This window comes from Arvicanthis niloticus, chromosome 9, assembly GCF_011762505.2.
Source record: "Arvicanthis niloticus isolate mArvNil1 chromosome 9, mArvNil1.pat.X, whole genome shotgun sequence".
NCBI lineage: Eukaryota > Metazoa > Chordata > Mammalia > Rodentia > Muridae > Arvicanthis > Arvicanthis niloticus.
In genome coordinates this window covers 17,184,125-17,198,400 of record NC_047666.1, presented here as the reverse complement: position 1 = coordinate 17,198,400, position 14,276 = coordinate 17,184,125, and the positions used below count along the sequence as shown (strand labels likewise).

General features: G+C 35.8%; 1 protein-coding gene across 4 annotated transcripts in view; it reads left to right on the top strand.

Moving 5' to 3' along the window:
• Ctnna2 (catenin alpha 2) overlaps positions 1 to 14,276 on the top strand; it is a 1,050,408-nt gene that overhangs the window by 977,122 nt on the left and 59,010 nt on the right. For all 4 annotated transcript variants that reach the window (XM_034511450.2, XM_034511449.2, XM_034511447.2 and 1 more), the window contains 2 exons: positions 3,568 to 3,719; positions 13,908 to 14,021. In XM_034511450.2, the coding sequence (XP_034367341.1) occupies positions 3,568 to 3,719; positions 13,908 to 14,021 (266 nt within the window). The remainder of the gene's footprint in view (positions 1 to 3,567; positions 3,720 to 13,907; positions 14,022 to 14,276) is intronic.

Here is a 14,276-nt window from a genome sequence, read left to right as displayed (position 1 = left end):
TTTAAGTGGTTTACTGTATTCTTTTGTGCATGCTTCTCACAAGTGATTATCTTGTTTCATTTTTCTTTTTCCACTCAAGTTTTAACTTCAGGACTTTATTACATTAGCTGTCTCTTTCTTTACCCATTCTGGTCCATTTGTACTACACAGATGTAATACCCATGGACCTAAAGCAAGCATCTCGTGATAATTACTCCTGATATCAGAATAAATCTGTTGGAACCATCAGGATAAGTTTGAGATGTGGCCTAATAACAAGATCCCATGAGAGCAATTATTTTCCATTTTAATTTTTTTTTACAAGTTCTGCTACTCAACTCTTAGATCACTTCATGTAAAAAGACACAGCCACAAACACAGAGTCCCAAAAGAGATTTCTTATGACTCCAGGGTATGACTGATCAGCCAGCCTCGTCTGCATTTCTATACAAGTTGATATTCGGATATGCCCTAGATTATTACCCATCTACCTGTTTTGGAGTAAAATGAGTCATTTTACCATACTTCATGGTAGTAGTGGCCAAGATGGTGTATCTTTAGTCCCAACTGCAGTAGATTTATTCTTCTGTAAACATTTTCAAAGAGCTATTATACTTCAGACTTTTTGTCCATTCTAAGTATGAAATGATACATAATTACTATCTTTTCAATTAATGATATCAAACATATTATTGTATAATTTTCCAGCACATTCAACAGCATATGTATGGAGGTTAGAGACCATCTTGCAAGAGTTGCTTTTCTCTTCTCACCATGTAGGTTCGGGGGGATCAAACCCAAGTCTTATCAAGGCAGACAAAAGGTACCATTTCCTAGTAAGTAATCTTATCATCCTGACAGTGAAGGAAATTTTATACATCTAAGTGCTACTAGCAGCAGCATATAAATCTGTAAAGTCATTGACTGCTATCAACATGCCAGTTTAAACCATCAAATAAAATGGAATTAGTATAACTCAGAACTTTCTGCTGAAGAAAGAAAGTTATGATTTCATTTAAGTAAAACACCCTTTTCTAAATGCCAAATACGTACAAAAATACTCTCATACTCTAGGAGGTCAATTGCAGTTATCTGTATTTTAAGTTCCATAAAAATGTTCATCCTTAACACAAAGGGATAATTGGAAGAGCTCAGGTTCATGCATAGGTTTTAGAAATAATGATTTCTAGAGTTTTATGTTGAGTTGACATGGAATAATTACATAATTTATGGGGCATAGTGTGATGCTCTGATACATATATGCATTTCTTATTGATCTAATGAGCATAATTAGAATGCCAATCACTTCAGTTTAAATTAATAGTTACAGCAATACAGAGAAATGGCCTCAGAATTCTTTCCATTATGATTCATCTGGGAAAGGAAAATTGTTCAATTTACAACATTGGTTTTGATAGTTATTATAGCAAGAACAGTTATGCCTCCTCACCTCCATCTCTCCTCTCCTTAAAAAAAATAATTTGACTTTTTCTAGTAGATGTGCACTTCTCTAGAAATTATGTACCTCAGATATTCTTATCCTAGAAAGGAATTGAGCAGAAGTTCTCGTACCAGAGATTAAAATGAATGTCAAAGTATCCGATAGCCTGAAATGAGCATAAAGATGAACCAGGCATGAAAACCCAGAAATGGATGCATACCAGTGATGTTTCTATTTTCTTATCCTTGTAAATAAAGTGAGTTGTGCTTTTGGCTTTTATCTGCCATAGGAATGAGTTGTTGTAACAGCTGAGAAAAAATGAATTATGATTTTAAAAAGTAACAAAACCAGTACCATTTTCCAGATTTTTTCCAGAATCTCTTAAGTATTTCAGATATCCCATTGAGTTCTCTTTCTTCTGTCCTCAGGGGAATGCATATGTGCATGTGTGCATGCCTGTGGGTATGTGTGTGTGTCTGTCTCTCTGTGTGTTTATGTGTGTGTGTTTGTGTTTGTGTGTGTGAGTGCCTCTGTGTGTGTGTGTGTGTGTGTGTGTGTGTCTGTGTGTCTGTATGTGTATGTGTTTGTCCTGTGAGAAGGAGGCAAGAGAAGGAGGTAAGTTCCTTTTAGGAATTTACATGTGCATTTTTTTTTCATACCAAGGTGATAGCCATAAAACAAATTACCTTGAGCCTACTGATCTTCTCTTCTACAGTTCTTTCTGCTGAGATATTCTGGTTTTTTTTGTTTGTTTTTGTTGTGTTCTTCTACATGGTCCTTCTTCCTTCCTCATCCTCTCTATTTCTTATTTCCTGCATTCCCACCCAAAGGTTTACTATATACTGGTTATGATTAATCAAATGTTTGTCAGTATTTTCTAAGGGCAGTGTAAAACTTATAGCTTTCTGTATATTATAATATCAACTCCAAATATCATACAGACAAAAAAAGCTGGCTTAGAAAAAAATGCAGGCAAATTTTCACAAGTGGGAACTAGAAAAAATGAAACTCAACTCAGGTTACCATAATTCTCAAATCTGTACCCATCTAGTAACCTGCCCCACCTTGAATGGATGATATAAGTTTCTTTTTTTGCAAACTGTTACCTTGCAAGAAGTAACATTTTTTGTTTTTTTAAAAAGATTTATTTATTTACTTTATGTATATGAGTACACTCTAACTGTCTTTGGACACACCAGAAAAGGGCATTGAATCCCCATTACAAATGGTTGTGAGCCACCATATGATTGCTGGGAATTGAACTCAGGACCTCTGGAAGGGCAGCCAGTGCTTTTAACTACTGAGCCATCTAGAGCTTTACCAACCTAAGACAGAAGTGCATTGCTTTTGATAATGCATATTCTATGATGGGTAAGGAAGGCATTCTTGTCAGAATGACCTAGGACGGGCTCAGTCTTGTTTATGAAGTAAAAAAAGGGGAGAGGCAGAGAGCTTTTGGAGCTGCTTGGCAAAAATCTGACATGAACCAAGGACAAGTAAATTGGCTGCCTGGCAGGAATATGACATTGGCCAAGGACAAGGAAGTAGGCTTCAGGCAGGAATCTGACATTAGGCTAGAACAAAGAAGTAATTTCAGGCAGGAATCTACATCTTAGGGTAGAACAAAAAGTAGGCTTCAGACCTGAAAATGACTTTGGGCTAGGACTAGGAAGTTGGCTCATATATGGTCATTCCCTTAGAAATAGTGATCACGGGAGTGTTCACAGAATTTTGTTTATTGCCTTGCTTGTTCTTTGACTATTTGTGTTTATTGCTTTCTGTTCCTTGACTATTTGCATCTATTGTATTGCTAGTCCCTCAACCTAGAACTGACCTTAATACTTGCATGTAATTAAAATGGTATAAAAGCAAAAAGGAGGAGGTAGGATATGATAGGTGTTTTCTAGGGAGAGGAAATGGGGAAAGGGAATGACATCTTAAATGTAAATAAGTGAAATATCCAGTAAATAAAATAAAGTAACGGTTTGCTTCATTTAGTTGTCGTAAGTGACACAAGATCATTGAATTTGAACTATTTGAAACTGGACCAAAAATACAGGAACCTAAGGATACATTTACCTAAGGATTGGAATGAACAGCAAAAGAAAAACTCTCTGATCTGTATGTAATTTCCTTTGTTCACCCAGTGATGCCACGCTTTGCTGAACAAGTCGAGGTTGCCATAGAAGCCCTGAGTGCCAATGTTCCTCAACCATTCGAGGAGAACGAGTTCATCGATGCCTCCCGCCTGGTGTATGATGGTGTTCGGGACATCAGAAAGGCTGTGCTGATGATCAGGGTATGTGAGACCTTTATAGCACAGAGATTGTAGAGAGACCCCAAGAAGTTCAATGTCTTCCTCAGTTGTAATTGCTCAATGTAAAATGCAAAGATGTTTAATTCAGAGCATATTCAGACCATGTAGACTCAATTACTTATAAATGAATGAATGAGTCCTTTTTAAATTATTATTTTTTGACACTCCAGATTTTATCCCCCTCCCTGTCCACCATCTGACTGTGTCACATCCCATACCTCCTCTCACCATCCTGTCCCCATGAGGATGTCCCCACTCCCCACCCCGACCCCTTCAAACTTCCTCACTCTCTTGGGCCTCAGATGAATGAGTGAGTCTTAATGAGCCCAGATCAGTAATTCATGCTGTGATAAAAGATGTTCTGGCTCCTTCTTGCATATTTCTGTAAGTTTCCTATAATTTGGTAAAATCACTGGTAGTTTCCATTTCTGTCCTTTGTAGACACTGTCTTCACACAAAGATCGCCAGAGAATCATGAGTTCTTGGAGAGTGAAGCATTTTCAGCTTAGTGTGTTAATATAGCAGCAATACAATGAGTTTATTATCGATAAATCCAGGTATTCTTGGGTGAAAGCTCCTTCTATCACCTACCTCACTAGTTTTCCTTACATTTCTGGCAAGTATATGTGAGTTTTCATAAATATTGCCTAAATAGTAATGTGTAGAAGTTTAAGCCTAGAAGTTCCATATTGTAGTTGGTTTAAACATATGCTGGATCACTTGTAACTTGTTCTATCCATCCAAAGTATGTGTTAGTTTGTCTGTATGATCCCCTAGCTTCCTTCATACAATTTAGCTGCTCTATAATATTCCACTCTAGGTTTATCTTTAGTTTTTGATTTCTTACTGTATTAACCACTTAATACAGAACTATTCAAGCAATTTCATTAGAAATAAAGCTCTTCCTTGAAACAAACTCAATTATTCACAAAGAAGAATAATTGAGATTTATATAACAGTTATATAATTAAAACTGAGAGCTGTAATGTCATCCCAAGTGAACAATGACCAATATAATCTTAATGAGAAGCATGTTTGTTAATTTTTTAAATTTGAATGCATGTCCTGTACTAAAAAGTAAAAAAGGAGTAACTGATGGAATGGGCATATTGCTTGGTGGTTAGTGTTCATAGAGGACATGGGTTTAGTGCCCAGCACCCTGAGTAGGTGGTTAACAAAGGCCTATTAACTCCAGTTTTTTTGATAAATATAAACAAATTTATTAATTAAAATTAAATAAATACAAAAAGAAGACACATTATGAATCCAGCAAAAAGCTAATCCAGCCAAAATCAAACCCATGTTAAAGGATAGTAAATAGGAACCATATAACCCAACAAAAATAATTGTACATAGTCAGAATTTCATTGTATGTGGAATCACACAATTAAAACATATATATCCAATAAAATACATCATGGTTAACAAAGGCCTGTTAGCTCCAGTTTCAAGTGACTTGATTCCCTCTTTTGGCCTCTACACACAGTACACACAAATGGTATACATACAATTGAGCAGGCACATGTCTGTACTCATAAATAAAAATAGTAGTTTTTATAAAAAGTAGCCAATGAAGTTAATTATAACATTTTTCCTTAGCAAAATGTTTCCTTGATGTTACCATTTTAGCATGCTTCAAGGGCATCATTTAAAGTGCCCAGTATCTTTACAGAGCTATAGCTAAGGTAACCAGACACTCCTTAGCCACAATCTCTACCTGTGTCTGCAACTGACTGATGAAATAGATTTAAGAAAACTTATAACATCAAGAAAATTCTATCATTTTGTACTATTTATACTTAAACACATAGATTTTAAGTTTGGACTTAGGGGGTCTTGACTGCCTTTTTACATTGTCTTTTTAGTTAACCCATTTTATAACTGTGACACCCTGATCATTGTTCAAGACTTGGGTAACTGTTTTTCCCATATTTACATTTAACAATAATGACTCCTTTCTCTGAACACCTAGAATAATTCTGCTTGGGGAGAATATTTTATCTCACTGTTCCCTTTATGAGTATTACCTTCTTTAGATTGTAACATTTTTTGGAAAGATGGATGCCTTTTGTTGCCATTGCCTTCCCAATTTGGTTTTATTGTTTGGCACATATTGAGAGAGAGAAGGAGGGGTTTAAAGGATGGGAGTGAGAGTGGGACAAAAGGAGGGAATGGGGGAAAGAGAAGGGGAGGGAAGGATGAAGGGAGGGAGGGAGAGAGAGGGAGAGAGAGAGAGAGAGAGAGAGAGAGAGAGAGAGAGAGAGAGAGAGAGAGAGAAGAGAGCTTGTTAAAACACAGAATATAGAAAAATGACAGAGAAAAAAGGTAAGAGAATCAGAGTAAGGAGGGAAAGGGCAGTGAGCTTTTTAAGTCATTTCTCCACTCTGTGCTAACTTGTGAAACAAGACCGTGAGAGTTATGTTTGCCAAGGATTCTGTACTAAACCCCACTATAATCCCCTGACATAGTCCCTCTTTTGCCATTTTTCTGCTTTGTTAGCCTTCACATTTCTTGTGACAACCATTTATCTGGGACTCTGGGGAGGCTTATAGCTATCATTCAGTTTTTCACTCCCAAGCCTTCAAAAATCCACAATTTTACATAAAATGCCATATTGTCATCACAGACAGTGTCATCTTTTTTTTAAATGCTAAAATTTAGGAATAGAGAAATGTACAGTGAATGTAAACTGTTATTTTTAAGCTACTTATCCATTCAGCACCCAAATGTCTTTCTTTGTATTTAAGTAATTTCATGACCTCATTTTTTAGTATAATTATTAAATCTATAGGACTTAGAAAATTCTATTGTGTAAGGAAAGAATGATTGGGAAGGTGACTTTTCCTGAGAGCTAACATGTCTGTGTAACTTCTTCCCAAACTGCTGATTATATTTTACAAAGAAAGAAAGAAAGAAAGAAAGAAAGAAAGAAAGAAAGAAAGAAAGAAAAAAGAAATAAAAAAGAAATAAATCTCATTCATAGTCATTTAAAGAGTTATAACTGTAGGAAGGACCATGATGGATCAAATTCTCCATCACCTTACCTCTCAGCAATCAATACATATTTAATGGAGATGTTGGTGTCTGTGAGCCCCAGGCTAGTTCCATGCAGCCCCAGATTATATTAAGTTTCTGCATCCCAGGTTCTAACCTTACTATTCAAGGCCACACATCGGTCATGGAACAGACCTTTCCCCTTATTTTATGAATTTATTGTCCATTTGCTTCCCTAATGAAAACTGTCCTCTGTGATGGGCAGATGTGTAGATGTCTTCTTACTATCTTCACAGGACATTTGAAAAATAAATATGCAAACCGGGAAGACCATCAGACTCAATCTCCTCACCCACAGTACTTATGTTTAAGCATGCACCCTGAATAAGCAGTTCACTAGGACTGAATCAGTGCTTTGGAAGAAAATTCATGGCTAGGATTATGAACATTACTTATTTGTATGTTTTAAAATACCTATACAATATATACAAGTATATATTATATTTAAAATCTTTTAAACTTAGCTTTAAAATTAATTTTAAAATGATGAAAAATTTGAAAGTAATTTTAAAGTATAATTATATATACTTTAGGATATATATATATATATATATATATATATATATATATATATTTTAGGATATATATATCCTAAAGGCACCATGCTTTAAAATATCATAGAGGTATTAGAATCAAATTCATAGACTGGAGCACAGACTTACATCAGAAAAGTTTATCTGATGTGGGTTTTCTCTCTGTGAAGCACTTTACAAACTACAAGATTTAGGAACATTCAGTTCACCACTACCATTGCCAATGTTTGACAAGCTTTCAGTACTGCTTCTCCTTGCCATTTTAAACAGAGAAATCATTAGACCAAACTACATAAAATGGCACTAATTAATCCATAGAAAGGTGATTTGTTCATAGTATGAGTGCTCAAAAAGAAACCTGTCATGTTTGAACTCAGATAGAAATATGTACATTAGAGTCTGGAAATAATTACAAATTACTGATTTTTGAGACAGTATTGCAAATAAGGTCTGGTGAGGAGAAAGATTAATAAATGTGAAATTTTCAGATAATGAGGATCAAACACACACTTAACATTTTTTTTATTTACTGGATAATAATGGTTCACACCTTTAATCCCAGCACTCAAGAGGCAAAGGCAGGTGGATTTCTATGAGTTCAAGGCTAGCCTAGTCTACAGAGTGAGTTTCGGGACATCCAGGACTACATGGAGAAACCCTGTCTCAAAACAAACAAACAAACAAACAACAAACAAACAAACAACAAACAAACAAATGATACCTTTTATTTACTTTTGGAAGTTGAGTAAAGGCATAGGATTTAGTATGGAAATTTAGTATAATGGGTTTAATAGTATATTGGTGTTGAGATATTTACATCAAATATTTAGTTGTCTTATATTGTGTCTTTATATAAAATGTTCATAATGGACCTCTCCCTTTGATTATTTCTCTATGGTGATTTCAACAGCTTGTCAAGGAAATATTAGGGCCTGGGACTGAGGCTTGATCAAGGTCTGTAGTTCATGGTGGGTCTCCTGTACTGGGTCTCAAAGAGCTTTGGAGCAGTGTTACACATTTAAGGTTTTGAAGGTAATAACGAAATACTTCTTAGCGTGTATATGAACAATTAGCTGGGGTGGTTCATGGTTTAACCATTAGATAGCATATATATGTGGATGATATGATTTGCTTATAAAGCTGAATGTGTATGATATGATAAAATGTCATATTCAGTGAGGTCCATTTCATTTTAATATTTAAATAAATATTATAATGTTAGTTGGGTGATACAAATAGATTAGTTAGTTATTGGACTAAATGGCTTAATCAACAGAACTGTTAAGAGATTTTGTTTTTATTTCATTATTCTTCAGACTAGGGGCATTATGAAAACATTAAGGAGATCATGAGGTTGCTATGAAGCAGTGAAGAATAAAATTTGTAGTTTAGCTGTAATTTGGGGTCATCAGCTAATTATCTTCTCTGCAAATGGAAGAAATATTGTCATGGCTAAAGTAAAAAAAAATATTTCATAGACATAGTATTTAACAAATCTCCCCCAAATTTCACTTTTGATCTTTATGCTCTTCTGAGGTTTCTTCCTGTTAATAATGTGGAATTTGTTAGAGAAGTCAAAAATATTAAAAGTTTAGCCCTTTGAATCAAAATATTTCTGATAACTAGGAAACAAAAGGTAGAAAGCTACTCATGTATCTTGTTTTACTTTGTGACAGATAATCATAGTCCTGTGTAGATCCTAGTTTTGTTTACCTAATACCATTAATGCGAAATAACTTATGTTCTTTTTAAGGAGTCTTTATAAGATGTCTCATACTGTTAGATCTATCCCCAAATTCAGAGGTAAACAAAACAATTTTTCTTTCTCATGTGTACTGAAAATAAACAGATATATTCAATGTCAAATATAGTACTATGAAAGAAACAGATACAGGGTATGGGAGATTGAGCTCACAGTAAGAACTGGTTTTATACAGACAATGTCAGAATGAACCAGAACAAACTTGCAGCAGGGCCTGCTTTTTACAGAGGCAAAGCTTTGTAATTGGTCCATTTGGGAAGTTGTGGAAAATGAATAAGCACACAGAAGAAATGGGAGGCTTTGGAGAGTTGTGAACAAAAAACTTGATACTGTCTATCTCAGATCTAAATTTCATCTCTCTGACAATGCTGATGAGAACGCGTATACAGAGCAGGAGTCTCAGAACTCAGTGGAAAGATGATGTAGGAAGCTTTTATGGTAACCCATGGCCAATTAGTCCCAACTTGGGGAAGTTTCTGTTGTTGATGGTTTGTTGGTGTTTTGTTTTGTTGATACTGGCTTTAGACTTCTAATTTTAGTTTGTTTTTTTTTTTTTTAATTTTTTTGTTCCTAATCCACTTCAATATTATACATTGGGAAATTATTTCTTGTAACTCACAGAAACTAGCCAGTCAACTTGTATTTTCCATTTCTTCTTTCAATGAAACTCTCATATACATTTGAATTCTTTTAAAAAGGTGCTCCTTAATATATTTTTCTTATATGTACAAATAAAACAATTCCAAACCCATTTACATCTCATTTTGTTTCAGTAGCTATGCACTTGGCTTCTGTTGTAAAAGCTATGGTCAGTGCTAAGTGCCAGGGCTTTGCAACTGACATCTGGTATGTCACTAGAGAATTTAAGAGTCACTTGGCCTTTGTAATGTTACTTACAGGCATAGAACATAGATTTAGGAAGATCAACAGTATTTTACAAAAAAGACATATGTTCACAACCCAATAGATAGATATTGGTAGATCCACAAAACTGGGTATGTGCCCAAGGTGGTATTTTGGCTCTATTGAAAAGTCTTCCCTCAAAATTACAAGTTGTGTAACTGAAGTTTGATTCTCAGATCTCTAGTTCCCGTTCAGTGAGACACACATGCTCTTAAAACTTCATCTAATACAACTTATTCCTTTGGGACCACTTCCAGATCATCTGTAACTTACCATGTATTCTTTAGTTTGTGGAGGTCATTGCCCAACAGAGAGAGAGAGAGAGAGAGAGAGAGAGAGAGAGAGAGAGAGAGAGAGAGAGAGAGAGAGAGAAAAGATAGAAGACTGTGCCTACACAGAACTATTTTTAAGTGCAACCTGTATAGTTTTGATCTTGTTCAAGAGACACAAACATATTTCACATTTATCTATTCACCTGTGGTGTTTGTGATCATGAAGATCATGGCTTCTTCAATTTCTTTTTGTGAGTTGCTAATGGGGATACCGAAGATACTTTGCTTGAAGCCTACCCTAGTTTCATTTATGTGGCTATGATAAAATATTAGGACAAGAGACGATTTAGGGGAGATCGTGTTAAGTGGCTCACAGTTCCATGTTGCAGTCCATTAGTGAAGGGAAGTCAAGGCAGAGACTTAAGCAGGAACTAGTCATGCCTGAAGTCATTAGTAAAGAGAAATGAGTAAATAAGAGAAAGAAGTAAGCTGACTTGCTTACCCTGCTAACTTTTTGTCGTCTTATTATGTTCAGAGCCTTCTACTTAGGGAACAGTGCTACTACCTAAAATGGGATGACTCTTCATATGTCAATTAATAAAAAAGACAATATCCACCTTAATCTGGATTATTTCATTTCTCATTAAGAATCTCTTCTCAGCGAGCGTAAGTCTCTGAAACACTTCATACATCTATAAAGTAGGGGTTGAGTGTATTTCATTATGTTATACAAATTAAATTCTGCAGTTGACTGGTCATCCCACAGTGTGGGGTAAGTGATGATAGATAGCTGCTATTATTGTTATTATTGTCATTAGGTGTTATGTTTTATTAAGCATGCTAATTATCACTATCATTTATATATTTGTCCATTTTTTTATAGTTTGCAAAACATTTTCATATTCATCTGTGTTTAGAAATCCTATGAGGCAAGCAGGAAAAATGGCAATTATAATATTTATTTTATGACCAAGAGACATCAAAGCAACAAAATGGAGTCACTTTCCAAAGACTCATAGATAGTGAATGGAATACAAGGCCAGAACCCCTGGGCCTACATCAAGATATTTAATTTCTGTGCATGTGTGCATGTGTGTGTGAGTGTGTGTTTGTGTATGTGCATACATATGTGTGAGATATATATGTATATATATGTATACATATATATATGTATATGTGTGTGAATACATATGTATGATATATGTGTGTGTGTAAAGGTACACATGCCTGTTGATCACAGTTTAATTTAGCTGTCTACTTCATTGCTTTTTACATTATTTATTTATATTTTTAGAAAAAGTTTTTCATTGAACCGAAAGCTTAGAAATTTGGCTAGACTGAGGGACTAGCCAGCCCTAGGAATTCTCCTGCCCCTACCTCCCAGGAATTTGTGTTACAGATTTATATAACTAAACCCAGGTTTTAAAAGGTAATATTTTAATGTAATTTTTAAAAACTTCTTATACACACATGAGCTATTGATAGGATATACCACTACCACCTCCCTCCAACTACTACCCTCCAGGTCCTTCCAACATACCTACCTCCCTTCAAACTTTATGTCCTCTGTCACCACCACCATCATCATCATCATCATCATCATCATCATCATCATCATCATCAATTGTCATCATTTCTGTCATCATTAGAGCAGACCATTTCTGCATGTGGGTTCATCTGTTGGGACATTGACTACCTATCATTTGTGACATTCTCAAAGAAAAGTGAGTAGTTCCCCTTCCCTCTGCAGCTATCAACTGCCAGTACCTCCTCCACTATTAGTAGGCTTTGGGAACCCCTCTCCCTTAAACCCCTGGATTTTCTACAGGTCTTGCATAGGCAGCTACAGCAGCTGTGAGGTCCTGTGGGCAAAAGCCATGCCATGTACTTCCACAGCACTTTCCCCCATCCTCCAGCTCCTCCATCCGCCCTACCCACTTTTCTTCAAAGTTTTCTGAAGCTTCAGAGGGGGAAAGTTGGTATAAATGTCTCACCTGAAGCTTAGCATTCAGAGTCATATATTCTCAGGCGTGTGACCAGTCTCTGGATTAAGCCTCAACACTGCAAAAATAACCTGCTGTGGCTGAGGTTGAGAGCATCACAAGTCTATGGATATGAACATAAATATTGAAAAAACCTGCTTGATGACTTGACTTTTAGTGAAATAACAGGGGGTTTCACCTAGGGCCTCTAATAACCCCCAGTCATGGCCTTTGGGCTACATTTTCAATACTAGGTATGGAGGGGGAGGGGGAAAGGGGAGGGGGAGGGGGAGGGGGAGGGGGAGAAGGAAGGGGAAACTTCTTTGTGTTTGTGAGGCACTAGAGTAACTATATAATAAACTTTTGATACATGTTATTGACCCATAAGGAAGGGGTTTTTATTGGCTGGCTAATAGATTCGTTCTTATCTGTCTCCAACACAGACTTTAATGATTTGCAATGATTTTAATCTACCTCTATTCCCTTTCTGCCATTTATTATTCAGGTTCTTACCCAATTTATAATGTGAACAAACCAATGGCTAAAACCAAAGACCTTGTGGTTGGGGGCCAAACATTCTCAGTTGTTTTGATTTAAATTTTGGTTCTGTTATTAAATCAAAAGCATTGAATGTGTTACTGAACTTTCTTCTATTTGATTTTTCTTGGTTATAGATAAGAAATAATTGTCATTTTACTCTGTTGGTATAATCTGAATCAACACTATGAAAGAATTATTTAGTTGTCAATGTTGTAACATAATTGATATGTTTCATGTTAAAAATTATTGTTGAAGCTGGGTTTACTGCCACATATTTTTAATCATAGCACTTGGTAGGCAAAGGTAGGTCTTTCTTCAAGTTCTGCCTGGTCTACATAGTGACTTCCAAGACAACTAGAGCTATATAATGTAGTATTCTTTCATTGTGGAATAAATAAATTTTAAGTCTTAAATAATTATTACCTCAAGTAGATTAATGATCACTAGATAATTTGATAATGCTTAGGTAGTATTGATTTTTACTGCATAAATACACACACACACACAAACACACACACATGCATACACCCACAAACACACTATGGCCACAATGAAAAGGACCAATTTTTAGAGAGGGTAACCAATCCTCAGAAATGTCATTTGGCATGCGGCAGGCCACACAGTGGTGTATTCTCAAGAAGGGTTGACTGTGGTATGAAATATCATCTTTTTATATCTCATGCCTTAGTAAGAAATTCCAGTATTTCATGGGGTCTACTCCCTGGCCTAGAGATCACTGGTCATGTTTCTTATTTAGAAAAGAACTAGAATAGAGAAAAATGATATTAGAGACAACCATAGTATAAATTCTGTTGAAGATCACTAACTTCTATCTTAACATAGACATGGATTTTCCCCAAGTATATTCTTGCTTGGCTTAACAGTCATCTCATGTTAAAAGTCAACCTCAGATTTGCTATATTTGTCAGAGGAGATAAACAAAATTTATTTAAAGTAGGTAAATTGTGGCAGTGTGGTTCTTATAATTTGAAGATGAAACCAATAAAGGTAGGCATCCTACATGTAAGATACTATAAACTCTTTTTTTGGAGCTGTTTTTAGATTTTGCAATGAAATGTGTGGGCAAATGTCAACTAATTTTCCCCTTCTATGTTGTTGTTTAGACTCCAGAAGAGCTAGAAGATGATTCTGACTTTGAGCAAGAGGACTATGATGTGCGGAGTCGGACAAGTGTTCAGACCGAGGACGACCAGCTCATAGCTGGGCAGAGTGCACGGGTATGTGGTCATTCATAATGTTGGATAACTGCCCAGGGAAAATCTCACAAAAATGGCTGCAGGAAATTTCTGAACCAATAGGTGCTGGGAGTTCAGATATCTTTGTCTCAGAGGTCTGGGCTATTATTCTGGTGGTCTGCTTCAATGCACAGTATTCATGGTGGTAGCAACCACCACGGTTCTCAGTTTCTTATCACAATCCCCATTCTCTATCCACTGGGCAAAGAAGCTACATCTAAGCACTTCATACTCTAA